The sequence below is a fragment of the Podarcis cretensis genome, assembly GCF_951804945.1.
Source record: "Podarcis cretensis genome assembly, chromosome: 17".
Lineage (NCBI taxonomy): Eukaryota > Metazoa > Chordata > Lepidosauria > Squamata > Lacertidae > Podarcis > Podarcis cretensis.
In genome coordinates, this window is record NC_137187.1 from 15,404,325 (window position 1) to 15,420,999 (window position 16,675).

Genomic DNA, 16,675 nt, shown 5'->3' on the forward strand with positions numbered 1-16,675 from the left:
TTAAATGACCAATGGTTCCGTTTTCCTACTTCATTATCTACCGAGGGTAAGACTGCCTTAATCACTGTTTTTCACTGCAGCTTAGTTATGATTTCACTTGCAAACCCTTTCAAAAAATGTTGCAAACAAGCTTTCAATGTTGCAGGCAATATCCTCTTTCTCCCGCATCTTTTGGAGCAGGGGTGGGGGTGGGGAATTTCAGACTAAGAGCTGCATCCCCAAATGTCTTGAGATCACATGCCAGGGGTGTGCAGGGGTGCGCTTGTCTATTGTTTTATTGAGCTTGGGGGTATGGATTTAGTTGGTATGGGTTTCTTTCTTTGTTTTCCTTTCCTTTTAGCTGCTGGTTATGTATGCTGCTTTTGTGTTGTGAAGGGAGGAGATGGAGAGGTTGGCGGGGTGTGTGTGTCTATTTTTTGTTTGTATGGTTCTTTTTGTGCTATGGGTAGAGACCTTCGAGAGTGGGGCTGAGAGTGTGGGTTGTTGGAGTGATTGGGGAGCGGGGAGTGGAGAGGATGAATTAGTGCAGGGGTCAGCAAACTTTTTCAGCAGGGGGCCAGTCCACTGTCCCTCAGACTTGTGGGGGGCCAGACTATATTTTGAAGGAAAAAAAAGAACGAATTCCTATACCCCACCAATAACTCAGAGATGCATTTTAAATAAAAGCACTCATGTAAAAACACACTGATTCCCGGACCATCCAAGGGCCGGATTTAGAAGGTGATTGGGCCGGATCCGGTCCCCAGGCCTTAGTTTGCCTACCCATGAATTAGTGTTATCTGGGTTGATATTGGGGTGGGGGTGGGAGTGGAGGAGTCTCTATGGAGGGGCGGAGTAGAGAAGGATATTGGTGATGCTGGCAATATTAATGGACTGGGGGGAGAGGCCTTGTGCTTCTTGAGTGGTGGCAACTGTGAGATTCCTGCATTGCAGGGAGTTGGACTAGATAACTCTCAGGGCCCCACCCAACTCTACAGTTCTATGATTCTATGGGTGCCCCTGTATCAGAAGAATTGCCACTGAGATACTGGCATACATCTCCCTGCAGCAGCTGACTTTAATATGAATCGATGAAACAATGGTATGGGGGAAATGTTAATTCCCATTATCCCAGAATTTGGTCCAAAGTAACTTTAAGAGTATATTATAATAATAATAACAATTTATTATGTACAAATTGTTATTATACATAATAAATTGTTGTTGTTATTATTATTATTATTATTATTATTATTATTATTATTATTATAATAATATACTCTTAAAATTAAAAGGTAAAGGTAAAGGTACCCCTGCCCATACGGGCCAGTCTTGACAGACTCTGGGGTTGTGTGCCCATCTCACTTAAGAGGCCAGGGCCAGCGCTGTCCGGAGACACTTCCGGGTCACGTGGCCAGCGTGACATCGCTGCTCTGGCCAGAGCCAGAGCCAGAGCCAGAGCCGCACACGGAAACGCCGTTTACCTTCCCGCTGGTAAGCGGTCCCTATTTATCTACTTGCACCAGGAGGTGCTTTCGAACTGCTAGGTTGGCAGGCACTGGGACCGAACAGCGGGAGCGCACCCCGCCGCAGGGATTACTTTGGACCAAATTCTGGGATAAAGGGAATTATGTATAGGGACACAGGTGGTGCTGTGGGTAAAACCTCAGTGCCTAGGACTTGCTGATCGTAAGGTCGGCAGTTTGAATCCCCGCGGCGGGGTGAGCTCCCATCGTTCGATCCCAGCTCCTGCCCACCTAGCAGTTCGAAAGCACCCCTAAGTGCAAGTAGATAAATAGGTACCGCTTATAGCGGGAAGGTAAACGGCGTTTCCGTGTGTGGCACTGGTGCTGGCTCGCCAGTTGCAGCTTCGTCACGCTGGCCATGTGACCCGGAAGTGTCTTCGGACAGCGCCGGCTCCCGGCCTCTTGAGCGAGATGAGTGCGCAATCCTAGAGTCGGTCACGACTGGCCCTGATGGGCAGGGGTACCTTTACCTATTATGTATACTCCGTCCATCTGGCTGGGTTTCCCCACTCTGGGTGGCTTCCAACAGAATATTAAAATACAATAGTCTATTAAACATTAAAAGCTTCCCTAAACAGGGCTGCCTTCAGATGTCTTCTAAAAGTCTGGTAGTTGTTTTTCTCTTTGACATCTGGTGGGAAGGCATTCCACAGGGTGGGTGCCACTACCGAGAAGGCCCTCTGCCTGGTTCCATGTAACTTGGCTTCTTGCAACGAGGGAACTGCCAGAAGGCCCTCGGAGCTGGACCTCAGTGTCTGGGCAGAACGATGAGGGTGGAGACTATCCTTCAGGTATAGTGGACCGAGGCCATATATACTGCATGGGTCTCAGAACTGCATAGTTAATCTTAAGAGGATTTATATTTTTCTTCATGTTCAGATCACAAAGTATAACCTCCTTGCACTTCTAATGTTAAATGGTGCAGAGTCCAAGTGAGTTATATCACTAGGATAATAAAAGCGTAATCCTTTATCCAATCTATTTGAAAGATTATTCCACTCCATTGTAATTGGATTCATAAATTAGCTAGAGACTAGCAAATGCTACATTCCATTTCCAGGATACAATTACATCTGTCTTTAATATGATTCTATTAAAAATGCAGCATCGGCAAAGGCTAATGTAAATCAAAAACAAATAAAGGAAAATCAGCAACTTCTTTTGTGATTAATCAAGTCTTATGCTGGAAGGCCCTGAACCTTCCATTCATTTTCCCCCAGTGTTAAATGATAGGAAAATTTCATTTATTTAAACAGAACATATTTGTGTATCAGGTTCTCGGTTGATTGATCTAAAGACTGGGAGTTGTGGATTTTTCTTTTAGTGCTGCAAGAAGGCCAATATCATATTGCAGCATTTAAACCACCAAAAGATAATCAGACTGGCATCATGTCTAAATGATCCACCATTGGTACAGAAGCAACATTTTAAGGTATGGATGGGCAAGGTATGGGATGAGGCAGAGTGTGGTTCATGAAAGCTTATGCCATAATAGCAGCGGCTCATGAAGATGATGATTATAATTCTTATTAATTTGATTTATATGCCACCCTTTATCAAAAGATCCCAGGGCACTGTTCAACATTAAGAACACATTTTACGGAGCATCAATAATAAAAACAATAAAAAGCATCAAAACAGCCAGCGTAATAATAAGAGTCTCTCACCCCACCCACAGCTTTAACAGGCCATAGACTTTTTAATTGGCATTTGGAGAGGTAAGAAAGGGCCAGTGGCCAATCTCAATCTCAAAACAGCCCTCCAGAAAAAACAGTTGCAGTCTATATTCAGATCTCTTCTACATATCTATGATTGTATGCAAGCATTCTTACACAAAACTGTTATTAATTTAGTGCTAGCTTTTGGGAAGACACAGTCATCGCTTACAAGACACTGATGATTTCAGATGCAAAGTTCTGTTCGCTTCAGCCTGTTATGTAACAAATGCCTTCTTCAATTATGATTCTCCAAAATGAAGGAGCTTCTTTTTTGTCAGGTAACGTTAGAGCTACCTGGCTCAGTAACACACACACACAGTGCGTAATTAGATGTTTATTTGTCAAGCAAATAATCCAGTTTTATGATTTATTTGATGAACTGGAACAAAATGAAGAACGAGCCTCGGTTCACACAACAACAACAACAACAACAACAACAACAACAACAACAACAACAACAGAGACATGATTGGCACGGGCAGGAGAAATGCTTGAACAGATATTGCAAAAGGAGATGAATTTAAAGAGGTGGGAACAAAAAGCAACATGAATAGGTTCTTCCATGTGAATTAGAATGGAACGCAATGGCAGCAAATGGCATGGAGAGCCAGAGGTGACTTCAGACGTTGCAAAACCAGGAAGAGTGTTTGATGCATGCTTTTCCTTTCATGTAGCTGGATGTGTGGGTTCTCAATTTACATGCTACATAGGGAACATGAAAAGAGGAATCATAGATCACAGACACTTTTCTCTGATGCCAATCCTTTGTAAAGTCCAAAGCCACTCAGATATAGTACAGTGGTACCTCAGGTTACAGACACTTCAGGTTACAGACTCCACTAACCCAGAAATAGTAGCTCAGGTTAAGAACTTTGCTTCAGGATGAGAAAAGAAATTGTGCAGCGGGAGGCCCCATTAGCTAAAGTGGTACCTCAGGTTAAGAACAGTTTCAGGTTAAGAACGGACCTCCAGACGAATTAAGTTCTTAACCCGAGGTACCACTGTAAATAGTTAAGACTATCTCCTGTCAAATCAGGGGCAATGGGATTAAGGCAGAAGGAAAACTGAGAAAAACAATAAGCAAACTAAGCTGAGGGAGGATAAGAGGCAGCAATGGAAACAGTTTCCTTATTCAGAACAGGGAATAACATGGGCATAGCCGGGATTTATGTTATGGGGGTGGGGCAGAACATCCACCTGTCTTCATCCACTGTCTGGCTCTGTTTAGCAGATTCAGAATAAAATGTCTCAACAATAGTTGTTTTAAATTACTTTCTTTTGACCCCAAAGGCTCAGAAAAGTATCTCTCAGAAACTTCAGACTAGCAAGTTAAATCAAAAATTAACATCAGAGAGCACCTTTCCTGTGGTTAACAAATACGGTATATTTTGCAAAATTACAAAGAACACGCCTTTTTTCAATCTCATTAAAAAAAAATTAAAAATCCAGCCCCTGGGCCTTAGGTTGCCTGCCCCTGGTATAGACTGTGCATCTTCTGGGTGGACATTCACTCACAGTTGAAGTGCATCATGGGTTTCATCCTTGCTATCATGTTCATTTCAACCCTGTGCTGTCTTGTTCATTTTGTTTCATACACGCTTGTTCCAGATACTGAGAAAACACAGCACAAACCACTGTCGCGGCACTAAAAAGAATGGAGCACTTCCTAAATGAATTTGCAGCAGATATAAAGCAGCCATGTAGATGGAACCTCACATTATTGCCCGGGTTCTGTTTTACATGGAATTCAGCAGCAAATCCTTTCAGACACGCCTTAAGACGGCAAAATATGAAGTATAGAAAAAACTCAACTGCAGCATTTCTCTGCAAAGCTTTCCCCTTAAATGAGAATCAATTTATCACATATTCACAGCAGCAACATTCTGGGAAGGAGAAATATTTCTCTGCCTAGCTTCTCAAAATTAAAGCTATATGTTTTAGCAAGGAGGTTTACATGCAATGTCTCCGCAAGGTATTTTTATTTAAAACTCTAAATTAAAACCATACTTTCATGAGCGTCAAAGAGAAGAAAAAGAAAAAGAGAACATCCCCCCCCCCCCGCACTGACCTCAAAAACTGTTCTGTTATATTGCTTAAATGTGGAAAACCCAGCACAAAATAATGTTGGGTGTATTTTTTTGCAGGAATAATGGCATTTGGGATTCTGGGTATAATTTTTGTTGTTCCATCTCAGAGGTTTGGAAACTGGCAGGTTATTAAGAAATTGGTACAAGGAAAGGCTAAAGCAGGAGTGGTGACAAAGCTCTGTCCCTCCCTTGTGTTGTTGGGTTCTCATCAGCTCCAGCCAGCATGACCAGTGGTCAACAATGATGGGAGTTAATATGTCAGGGAACTGACATCGGAGTCAGAGGTGGAGGCAAGGCTCTCAAGCGATGCTGGAGAGGGGCCCAGCAGGGAGAGAGGGAGCTCATTGGCTGGGGAAGGAAATCAGCGTAACACCAGGGATAGAGGAGGGCAGATGGGAGAATCAGCGAGGGGGCTCCAAGACCCTTCACTGGAGACCAGCGGGGAGAGCACGGGTCCTCCGCTACCCACACCCACCCTGCGCAGAAGACTTCCGCGCAGGGAAAGTAGGCATAGACTTGGCGTCAAAGAACTTCTTTGCTGGAAGAAGTTCAAGAAACGCCCACTGACGGATTCTGCTAGCGACTGAACAGCCACGAAGTGAAGGGCTGTCCAGCCAGAACAGGTTTAACCAGGCTACCTGGCCAGGCGTGGAGGTAACTTACGCACGAGCAACCCCTTATAACCATTACATAATATATTGAAGGCAACAGGTTCTGCAACCCTGAGTTGAAAGGTTTAGGGCAGGCCTATATAGGCAAACTCAGCCCTTCAGATGTTTTGGGACTACAACTCCCATCATCCCTAGCTAACAGTACCAGTGGTCAGGGATGATGGGAGTCATAATCCCAAAACATCTGGAGGGCCGAGTTTGCCTATGCCTGGTTTAGGGCTTCTCATTTGACAAAAAAGATGGGGAACGCGGATAGAGATTTTTTGGAGGGAAGAAAACCTCTTTCTTGCTCTTTCTTTCATAACATCGGAACATAAAGAGTCCCACAGCGAAGGACGTTTACCTTCCTGTGTGAGCGGTACCTGTTTATCTACTTGCACTTTGACGTGCTTTCAAACTGCTAGGTTGGCAGGAGCAGGGACCATCACAGGGATTCGAACCACCAACCTTCTGATCAGCAAGCCTTAGGCTCTGTGGTTTAGACCACAGCGCCACCCGCATCCCTCCCGGTACATTTGGCTGGCTGCAATTGGAGGCAAAATGATGGAGGAGATGGAGCCACTGTCTGATCTAGCAGGGCTTTAAATGAAGCTAGAAAACAACCAAAGGACAAGATGAGATCAGAGCTGCAGATACATTGCAACTTTTTGTTGCAGGCTTGCACTTCCAAAATCCCAAGAAGGATTGCGTGGCAAGGTCCCAACCCACCCAACTTTGTAGTTGAGTAAGGCCACTTGACAACAGTATTTAAGCTTTTTTACCATCTAAGGCATTTTGCATGCTTTAATGATGCAGTCTACCCTACTTTACAGCTGTGATTCAATGAACTTCGCAATTGTCCTTTCCATTTGGCTCTGAAATCAGGTCAGGCTGCTTAAGCCTGAGTTCCTTTGCTGTGCACGCCAGTTTGAGCCCTGTGGCCAAATATTCTTCTCTGGCAGCCGCCTCCTTGAAACTCTGTCATTAAAACAAATGGGGCTAGTTTGCTTTGGCTTCACAACCTCCCCTCTGCCCTGCAATCCGCACACAGCTTATGGTGAAACATTGCCATTAAAAACTGTTGGAATGACACAAAAGCAAGTGAATCAGCCCATGGCTTTACATATACAGTGGTACCTTGGGTTAAGAACTTAATTCATTATGGAGGTCCGTTCTTAACCTGAAACTGTTCTTAACCTGATGTCAGGTGCTGTTGTGGTTGCTCGTGAGTAACCAGGCAAGACTCCGACCTGTCTTTTACAGGCTTTATTTTGGTGCAAACTATTTACAGTGAAGAGCGTCATAAGTTCATGCCTGGCTCAATTGCTAGTAGAATCCGGGAGTGCTCTGTTTTTGTACCTCCCCCAACATAAAAGTCTCGTCACCCCCAGCCTTTTCCGCCCCTCCCTGCACTCAGACTACTGTGCAGGATGGGCGATGGCAAGGGCGTGCTCCCCGCCTCTCCAGCTTGCTCAGGCTCGGTGTTAAGGCTCTTCCTAGCATCCTCTGTTCCTTGCACCTCTTCTCTGCTGGAAGTGGGACCTTCCTCCTTGCTGGAAGAGGAACTGCTTCGCAAGATTTTCGGAGGCTCCCCTTTGAGCCGCTGGCAGTTCCCTGACACCTGAGGTACCACTTTAGCTAACGGGGCCTCCTGCTGCCGTACAATTTCTGTTCTCATCCTGAAGCAAAGTTCTTAACCTGAGGTACTATTTCTGGGTTAGCAGAGTCTGTAACCTGAAGCGTCTGTAACCTGAGGTACCACTGTACAACCATCTTACAATTTTCAAATGCATTTTCTTCGCTCATTCGTAAATTAAGGATGGCCGTGGAAGGGGAGAAAATAAATTTTCAGCAACTTTCCCCGCAAACTCCAATGGCCAAAATAAAAGATCTACATACACCTGACCACTAGTATGTGAGTGAGAAAGCTAAACTATAAGCTTTCCCCAGTATATAGTTTTCCTTTTGAATGGGCTATATGTATAGGGGAGGCTGTTCATTCATGCTATGGCAGAACATTCCAGGGAATGTCTTTACCCAAGGGAAGCTCTGTTGATTGAGAAGACATTTAAGGAGCAGACATTGATGATGACCCAATCTGTCCAAATAAAAACAAACCCAAGCCATTTAAGACAGGTTTCCTCTGATGAAGCAGCATGGTAAACATCCCAGAAGGACCAATTCAAATCCAGCACATTCTGCGCAACTGCTTGCTTCAGACACTTTGCTTGACAACACCATCATACTTTGATGCATTTCCCAGTATGTCACTCCAGTTTTAATTATCCTTCAAAATCTCCTAGTTTCTCTCGAGTGTGTTATAAATTGAGTTGTCAAGCACGGTTTCGTTCCAGCTTGCGATACTCTTCTCCAGGCAATATCTCTATCTCAAAAAGGAGCCAGTCTGATGAGGTAAGGTATTCTGAACTGCAGAGTTGCAGCATGGCTTAACTTTTAAGCCTTGGCAGTCTTCCCTGCCCCACGCCTTCTAATTTCCTCCATCGTCAGAGGAAAGAATGATAATATATGTACCATCTCATTAGTACCATCACAAATCACATGCCTTGGTGATTTGTCTGGTCATACAGACTCATTTCTAGTACACTGATGCTGGAACACTCCTATGGTAAAATTGAATATATTAAAGATTACTGAATAATTTCAGAACTGCTTCAGGTTATGTGCACTCAACTGGTAAGCCATTGCAAAGGATTCCACCTGGAAATGGGTATTTAATGGATTCATTAAAAAATTTCATTGGCTTTTGGAGTTGATGATATTGGGTGTGAACCATTGTGGTACAGTCGTACCTTGGTTGGCGAACGCCTTGGTACTCGTCCGTTTTGGCTCCCGAGCACTGCAAACCCAAAAGTGAGTGTTCCGGTTTGTGAAGGTTTTCTGGAAGCCGAATGTCCGATGCGGCTTCTGATTGAGTGTAGGAAGCTCCTGCAGCCAATCGGAAGCCACGCCTTGGTTTTTCAACATTTTCGGAAGTTGAACGGACTTCCGGAATGGATTCCATTTGACAACCAAGGTACGACTGTGTAACTCCATTAAACAAATGTAAAAAATCCAGACCTGTCAAACTAATGTCTATACGAGGTAAACAAAAGAAAAACACCATTTATGAAGCATACAGAAGAACAAGTCTCGGTGAGGGAAGAATCAGCATGGCTTCAGCTAGCTTTTCAAAATTGTTGAGGGTGAGATATCTATCCATAGAGGTTCTATAAATCAAAGATGTATTTAGAATCATAAAGTTGATAGTAATACAGAAAAAAGGAAAATAAATTAATCAAAAGTTTGCATTGTACCCACAAAGAAAGGCTTAAGAAATTGGGAGGTGGTTAGTTTATGGGGGAAATATTCCTAAAGTGGTTTGGAGGGGAGATTTATGATAAGAGATTTATAAAATTTTGTGTGACAAAATTGAATTAAGTTCCCAAGAAATAAAAGGCAGTACTTTTTATGAAATGTACAACTGCTGTTATTGCTGCAAAGTACAGTGATAGCTTTTAAAAAATGATGGCGGGCCTTTCTATGGCAGCCTTCTAAATAAGGTCATAAGAGTTACTAGCCCATGAAATGCTTTACTAGTCTAGGGCTGGCAGAGAGGCGACAGACAGCTGTACTTTTCTGCTGGTTTCTATACTATGGACAGAGGAGAACAAAGCACTCTATTCCTCCTCCACCAGCCCAATCACTAGCCTGCATTCCATTCCCGGTCACCGTATGGTTACCAGGCTAGCACTTAAATAAAAGGCTGATCTGCGAGTGTTACTGTAACCATTATCCATCTATAAATAGTAGCCACAAGGGATACAGAGCTGGTAATTAAACTGGCTGGTTAGTTAAGCAAGCCAGCTTCATAAACCATAGTTTAAAGCTGGCTTGCTCTGAAACTGACAAGTTCGTTTTAAACCACGATCTCTGGTTCATATGTAAAAGAAAGCAAGAATGATGTGAATGTGAAACTAAAGGCTGCAGAAGTTCTTCTCACAACTGTGTGGGAAGAGGCATGCATTGCGCAAGTATCGCTAAAGCATGGTTTAATTCAGGGATGGGGAACCTGTGGCCCTCCAGATGTTGCTGAACCACAACTCCCATCTTCCCTGACCACTGGCCATGCTGGCTGAGGCTCATGGGAGTTGGAGTCCAGCACCTTCTGGAGGATCATAGATTCTTCACCACTGCTTTAAACATCATGTATGGACACAGACATTAAGTTTCACAGTGGTAATTAGCCAGGACCGGCAGTATTCCTCTGACTGACAGATGCCACGAACTTTTCAGAGATCTCTGTCTGGTCAATGTTGGAAAGAAGACTGTGGCATAGATGAACCTTCAGTATGATCCCACAAGGCAATTTTCAGCTAAATATAATTCTTTGATCGCAGCGTCTTCAAAAATCTTCATTTTCTGATTTCCTTAGGTACTGGTTTGATAAATGCTTGGGAACTATTTTAATGAGCCTCTGCTTCACCTTCTTGTCCAGTTTAAATAGGAAGCAGCTCTTCCAATTAAGGACCGAAACATTGATTTAACCTTTCTGCTGTTATAGATTATATGTCTCAGGCATCCTCTCTATTACTGAACAGTTCACAATCCAGACGTAAAAAGGAATTTGTTAAAGCCAGTAGTACATCACAAGTTCTTACAGCACATAGCTCCAGGTCAGAATATGTAATAATATGTAACCCAGGAACTGAAAGTAGATGTGAATGATCTTGGGATGTAAAACTTGTCATATTACTGAGACAGAAAGGCATTATTATTATTATTATTATTATTATTATTATTATTATTATTATTATTATTTACTCTTAGTAATAATGTCATATTTTAATCAGGTGTATTGTCATGCAGCTGCATATTTGTTTCAGCAAGACTAGCTTCATTTTCAGATTGGAGCCCAATTTATGTAATCCTGTCCCAGGGGTCAATGAACACTTCTGTGATTCTGCCCACCTCTTCCTCCTGAACCGCTTACTGGTATGGGCATGGGTAGGTGCAAAGGAGAAGGTAAGTTTGTTTGGCCTTTTACGTGGGAGAGAGGGAGAATGCCCTGCACATCCTATCACTCTAGACAGCAATAAGGAAAAGGCAACACGCAGTAGGTGATCATGACAGCATGTCAGGGGCTGGACTGAGGAGGAATGGTGGAACTGCCCTCCCTTTCTGAACCTTCCAGAGAAGAGGAGGACAGTATAGATTTAGAACACTGGTTTGCAGAAGGTGAGAGGGGAGGCTGCAGAGGGGAGAAGCTGGGAAATATTGAGGGAGCAGCAGGAAAAAGAAGCACCGGGGAGAGACAGCTAACAGGCTCAGTGTCTCTTGAAAGCATTCCTGAACCCCCCTCTCCCAGAACCAGGCGTGCCTTGAGGGTAGTAGAACATAAAACTGAGAGGCAGAAAGCACACATCAGCCGGCACAGGAGTGACATAGAATAGGAGGGGGTAAGGGGGTGGGACTTTACTTGGAACAACGCCATTATCTATGAGAGACCGCATTCCTTCATCTCTCTCTGTGAATACTGAATAAGCTACCGTATTTTTCACTCCATAAGACACACTTGACCATAAGACACACCTAGTTTTTGAAGGGGGAATGCAAGGGAAAAAATGCTTTAAAGGGAGCGCTGAGCAGAGCCTGTATGCATCCCAGGCTCTGCTCAGCGCTCCCTTTCACAAGCCATGAGGAGCCGCGCGCTCTGTCCTTTCCCCCACCTCCCGCAAAAGCCTCCTCAGGGCAGTGGGATGAAGGCTCCCTGTGCCCTGCGGAGGCTTCGCGTGGCTAAGCCAGAAGCTAGAACAGCACAGCGCTCCCTCTCACTGTTCTGGCTTCTGGGATAGCCACGCAGCCTGCATTCGCTCCATAAGACACACACACATTTCCCCTTACTTTTTAAGAGGGGAAAAAGTGCATCTTATAGAGCGAAAAATACGGTACTTGGTAAGAACTCTTCTGGTTTTTCTGCTTCTTGACATCCCACCATGAGAGAGATAGGATTCAGTGAAGCCTTGACACAGCAGCAGTGGGCAGACCAATCCAATCCTCAGGCCCAATCCTCTCACCTAATGTCATGCTTAAAAACCCCCAGCTCCGAATGGCAAGTTGCCCAGAAGAAGGTGCCAAAGTGCAAACAAAAATGGCAAAATTAGCTGAAAACAGGGAAGGGAAGTTGGGGCTGGCTCTCAACAAGAGCTCATCTTTATGGTCAGACTTCCTGTATACATTTCTATCATGTGGTGGGCAGCTAACTGCTCTTTTCATAGATCAACCCCCGGCTGCTTATTAGCAACAACAACCTTGCAGAGAGCAACAGGGAAATACTGACTGTAGCTCAGTGGTACAGTGCAGGCTTTGCATGCGAAAAGATCCCAGGTTCAAACCATGGTGTCTCTAAGTAGGGTTAAAGTAAAGGTAAAGGGACCCCTGGACATTAGGTCCAGTCGTGACCGACTCTGTGGTTGCGGCGCTCATCTTGCTTTATTGGCCGAGGGAGCCGGTGTACAGCTTCCAGGTCATGTGGCCAGCATAACAAAGCTATTTCTGGTGAACCGGAGCAGCGCACGGAAACGCCGTTTACCTTCCCGCTGGAGTGGTACCTATTTATCTACTTGCACTTTGAGGTGCTTTCTAACCGCTAGGTTGGCAGGAGCAGGGACCGAGCAATGGGAGCTCACCCCATCGCGGGGATTCAAACTGCTGACCTTCTGATCAGCAAGTCCTAAGCTCTCTGGTTTAACCCAGACCCCTCCCCAAAACCCTCGAGAGTTGCTGGCAATCATGTATATGTGAACAGTTCTGTATCACTGTTCTAAAGGTTCCTCCAGACAACCAGTTCATTGAGCTTGCAGAAAGCTTATGGATGTGAGGTTATATCTGGCCTTTACTGAGGATTTGTGCTGATTTGTTTGCAGGATAGCTATATGACCATAACCGTTCATCCTGCATTCGTCCTGATTCACTTGCAGAGTGCTTTACACCCCTTCCTGCTAACCATTTGCTCATCCCACACCTTTCAGTTCATTCTCCGTCACTTCTAAACCACAAAAACTCCAAATATATATTTTTAATGGATTTAATGTGCTAGAGCCACAGAGCAATTTAGCACAATTTAACTGCACAATCCCACTCATAAAGCAGTAACAGTTTAGAAGCACATTGACCTGGTATAAGGTGGCTTCTGGCGTTACCATGGATGTAATTTTAACAAAATTGTAGAAATGTGTTTTTAAGAGAATCTATAAACAAGACTACTAGTAGACATCTCTGTATGTGTATGTGTATGTGTATGTGTATGTGCGTGTACATACTTGCTTAAAGAAGCCACACACTTTCATTCTGCTCCTTAAATCAACTGTGAATGCTGGCTTTATTTGTAGCGAGCAGAAGGATATTCGGAACAGCAAACCATGCTCACATTTCCCCCAAATGCTGTTCCTTGATTTATTTTTATGTTCATGTCAGCCTTGACTACAGAAAGGCCAATTTATAGCTCTCTCACCTGCACTTTCAGACAGACTCATCATTCACACATTAGAGGGCCAAAAAAGAGAAAGAAGTCTTCAGAGATAGTTGTGGCTGGCTATAAATTAAAAGATCTTACTTCAGAGACATGGTGTATCTCTTTTGTTCCCTACAAAAATATTGATTGGGTGAAGGAATGATAGATTGATTTATTCCCTTGCCTGTTGCCTAGATTTGTGAAAGGAAGGAAAAACACCCTCAGGATTTCCTTGGAGACTGAGGCACAGTTCACACAAACAGCAGATAAAGAAACAAATTCATTCCTAGACTGTGTCACTTTGGATTTGGAACAAGGGGGACGGCACCGTCAAATGTTTCTGCATGAAAGGAAGTTATCCACACACAAAAATAATAATGTGTCAGGGAAAAGGCAAAGTTAAGAAGGTTCTTTCTCCCTGACATGCTGGTTTTCCATGTGGAGGATGATATTATTATTATTATTATTATTATTATTATTATTTGCGTTGCTCTTCAGCACAAACACGGAATCAGATGCATCTCTGAATTAATTTTGTCTGAATTAATTTTAAGAATTAATTTTAAGATGTATTTTAATTAATTAATGTCTGTTTTTATGCATATTGTGTTGTTTTTATGATGTTAGCTGCTCTGAGACCGGCCTTGGCCGGTGAGGGCGGGATACAAATAAAATTTATCATCATCATCATCTCCTCTTGCAGACAATCAAAGCACTCTGTCTAACCCTCCATAATAATCTCCACCTTCTATACCATGTAACCCCCTCTGTTTAGGTAGTTTCAGACAAAGAGATAAAATCAAGTTTGAACCAATTGTATTTTTTTAAAAACTGTATGCATGAGGGTTTGTAACTCAAAATATAAATTTGACATGCCACGAAAATGGAAACAGTATGATCATATTTTCATAGGCCTAGCCATCTTAAGCCCTGTCAAAACAAGCAAATCAATACACTCTTGCAAGCTGACTCTATGCCTAGATAATAGGTCATAGGAGTTGGAAGGGACCCTGAGGATTATCTAGTCCAACCCCTGCAATGCAGGAATATGCAGCTGTCCCATACAGGGATTGAACCTGCAACCTTGGCGTTATCAACACCGTGCTCTAACCAACTGAGCTATCCATACAAGTCAATGTGTTCGGGATCACGGTCCCATCAACAAATGTAATGCATTTTCTCTCCAGGTCTAACCCAGCACGATGACATTAACATTTATCATCCCACCAGACCCAGAAGTCCCAAAGCTGCACTCACCTCGACGAAGATGAAGCATGGGATGATGGAGTAACTTCGCTGCGTGTTGTTCCCCAAAGCCATTTCTTATCACAGCCCTCGAGGCCAGAGCATCCGGAGTTGTTCAAGGCTGACGAAAAAGAAAAACCTGGATCACTTAAAAGGCTGGAGACTGGTCACTGATCGTTGTCAGAAGATTTATGCGCATTATGAGTGGGTCAGAAAACAGATGTAGGAGCACCAAGGGTTTCAGATAGGCACAAATGAATCTGCCTTTGAATAAGGTAATGGACCCCTGGACTGTTAAGTCCAGTCAAAGGTTGTGGTTGTGGTGCTCATCTCGCTTTCAGGCCGAGGGAGCTGGTGTTTGTCCACAGACAGCATTCCGGGTCATGTGGCCAGCATGTCTAAACTGCTTCTGGAGCAATGGGACACTGTGATGGAAACCAGAGTGCACGAAAACGCTGTTTACTTTCCTGCTGCAGTGGTACCTATTTATCTACTTGCGCTGGCGTGCTTTCAAACTGCTAGGTTGGCAGGAGCTGAGAAAGAACAACAGGAGCTCACCCCATCGCAGGGATTCAAACCACTGACCTTCTGTTCAAGGGTCCTTTACCTTTTTTTTACTTTACCTCTATATCTCTGGTGTGTTTATGGCTCTAGATTGGACTTGGGCAGGGAATGGCTTCAGACAAAGGGCTGACATTTGTAAGTAGGGCACATGTCAACCTTAAACTATTATGAGTGTGGGTCTTAATGCTTAATGCTTCAAATAAATTCTCTATGTGGGCAGTAACCTCCAGCACATCTCTGCTTATTAGAAGATGCTTTTGTTGTTGTTTTGCTCTTTGACTTTGCAACCACCATCCCTCCTCCTACTCTTATTCCCGGAGGAAATAAAAGCTTTTCAGAGCAAGAAGTTTGCTTCATGGTTCTCCTTCCTTAACTGCCTTTGTACTTAATTTTCCATTCACAATGTCGTACAAATTCCACATCTCTGCCTCTTTTCCCAGGAGAGTGTCGACAGTAACCTCCACCCCTTGCTCTGTGCTTCAAGGGCTTTCAGGAGGCGTACACAGGGTAAATTAGGCAAGATAGGAGCTAGCTCATGCTAATGAATTCGCTGCCTTTGCATTATCAACCTGAGTTCCCTGATTTAGAGAGCTGGAGCACCTCACCAAACTAAGAGATTCTAATGTTACTATTCCGAGAGTAGGGCTGACTATGCCTAGCAACACAGTGGTTGCTGTTCCTGGGGGGGAACAGAACTGAGCCACTGCAAATATTATCTGATCTTAACTTCAGGAACCTCTGAAAGACCAGAGCAAAACAGTTCAAGGTACTACAAGTTGAATAATTAAGAACAGTTTCAAGTTAAGAACGGACCTCCAGAACAAATTAAGTTCTTAACCCAAGGTACCACTGTACAGGGGCGGAGCATAGAAAACTTAGCTCCTTTTGAAATTCAAGATAAATTATTAGGATAAAAACAAGATGAAGGATTTGCTGAAATACCAATCTGAACTAGAATATAAAGAGGGGAGGTGTGAGGAAGTCAAGGAAATAAGTTAAAGAAAGTAAAGGTTTGACTTGTTCTTTTTTCTGTTTGACTTTTTTTCTGTTTTCATTCTTTTACTTTTTTCTGGATGTGATTTGCTTTTATGTACTGTTTTCTTTTCTTTTTTGATTCTTTTTGTAACCTTTAAAATTTGAATAAATATTATTTAAAAAAAAGAAAAGAAAAGAAACTGTTCTTAACCTGAGGGACCATTTTAGCTAATGGGGCCTCCCGCTCGCGCCATGCCACCACCGCACGATTTCTGTTCTCATCCTGAAGCAAAGTTCTTAACTCGAGGTACTATTTCTGGGTTATCGGAGTCTGTAACCTGAAGCATATGTAACCTGAAGCGTCTGTAACCCAAAGTACCACTGTACCTTCAATAGGTGGCTGACCAAGAGGAATGTGGGG

The 16,675-nt window shown here is 43.6% G+C and overlaps 1 protein-coding gene across 2 annotated transcripts in view; it reads right to left on the bottom strand.

The window, feature by feature from the left end:
• Window positions 1-16,675, bottom strand: part of PLPPR1 (phospholipid phosphatase related 1) — a 115,424-nt gene that overhangs the window by 37,129 nt on the left and 61,620 nt on the right. For both annotated transcript variants that reach the window (XM_079959718.1, XM_079959719.1), the window contains exon 2: window positions 14,728-14,836. In XM_079959718.1, coding sequence (XP_079815844.1) covers window positions 14,728-14,790 — 63 coding nt within the window. In that variant the 5' untranslated portion in view covers window positions 14,791-14,836. The remainder of the gene's footprint in view (window positions 1-14,727; window positions 14,837-16,675) is intronic.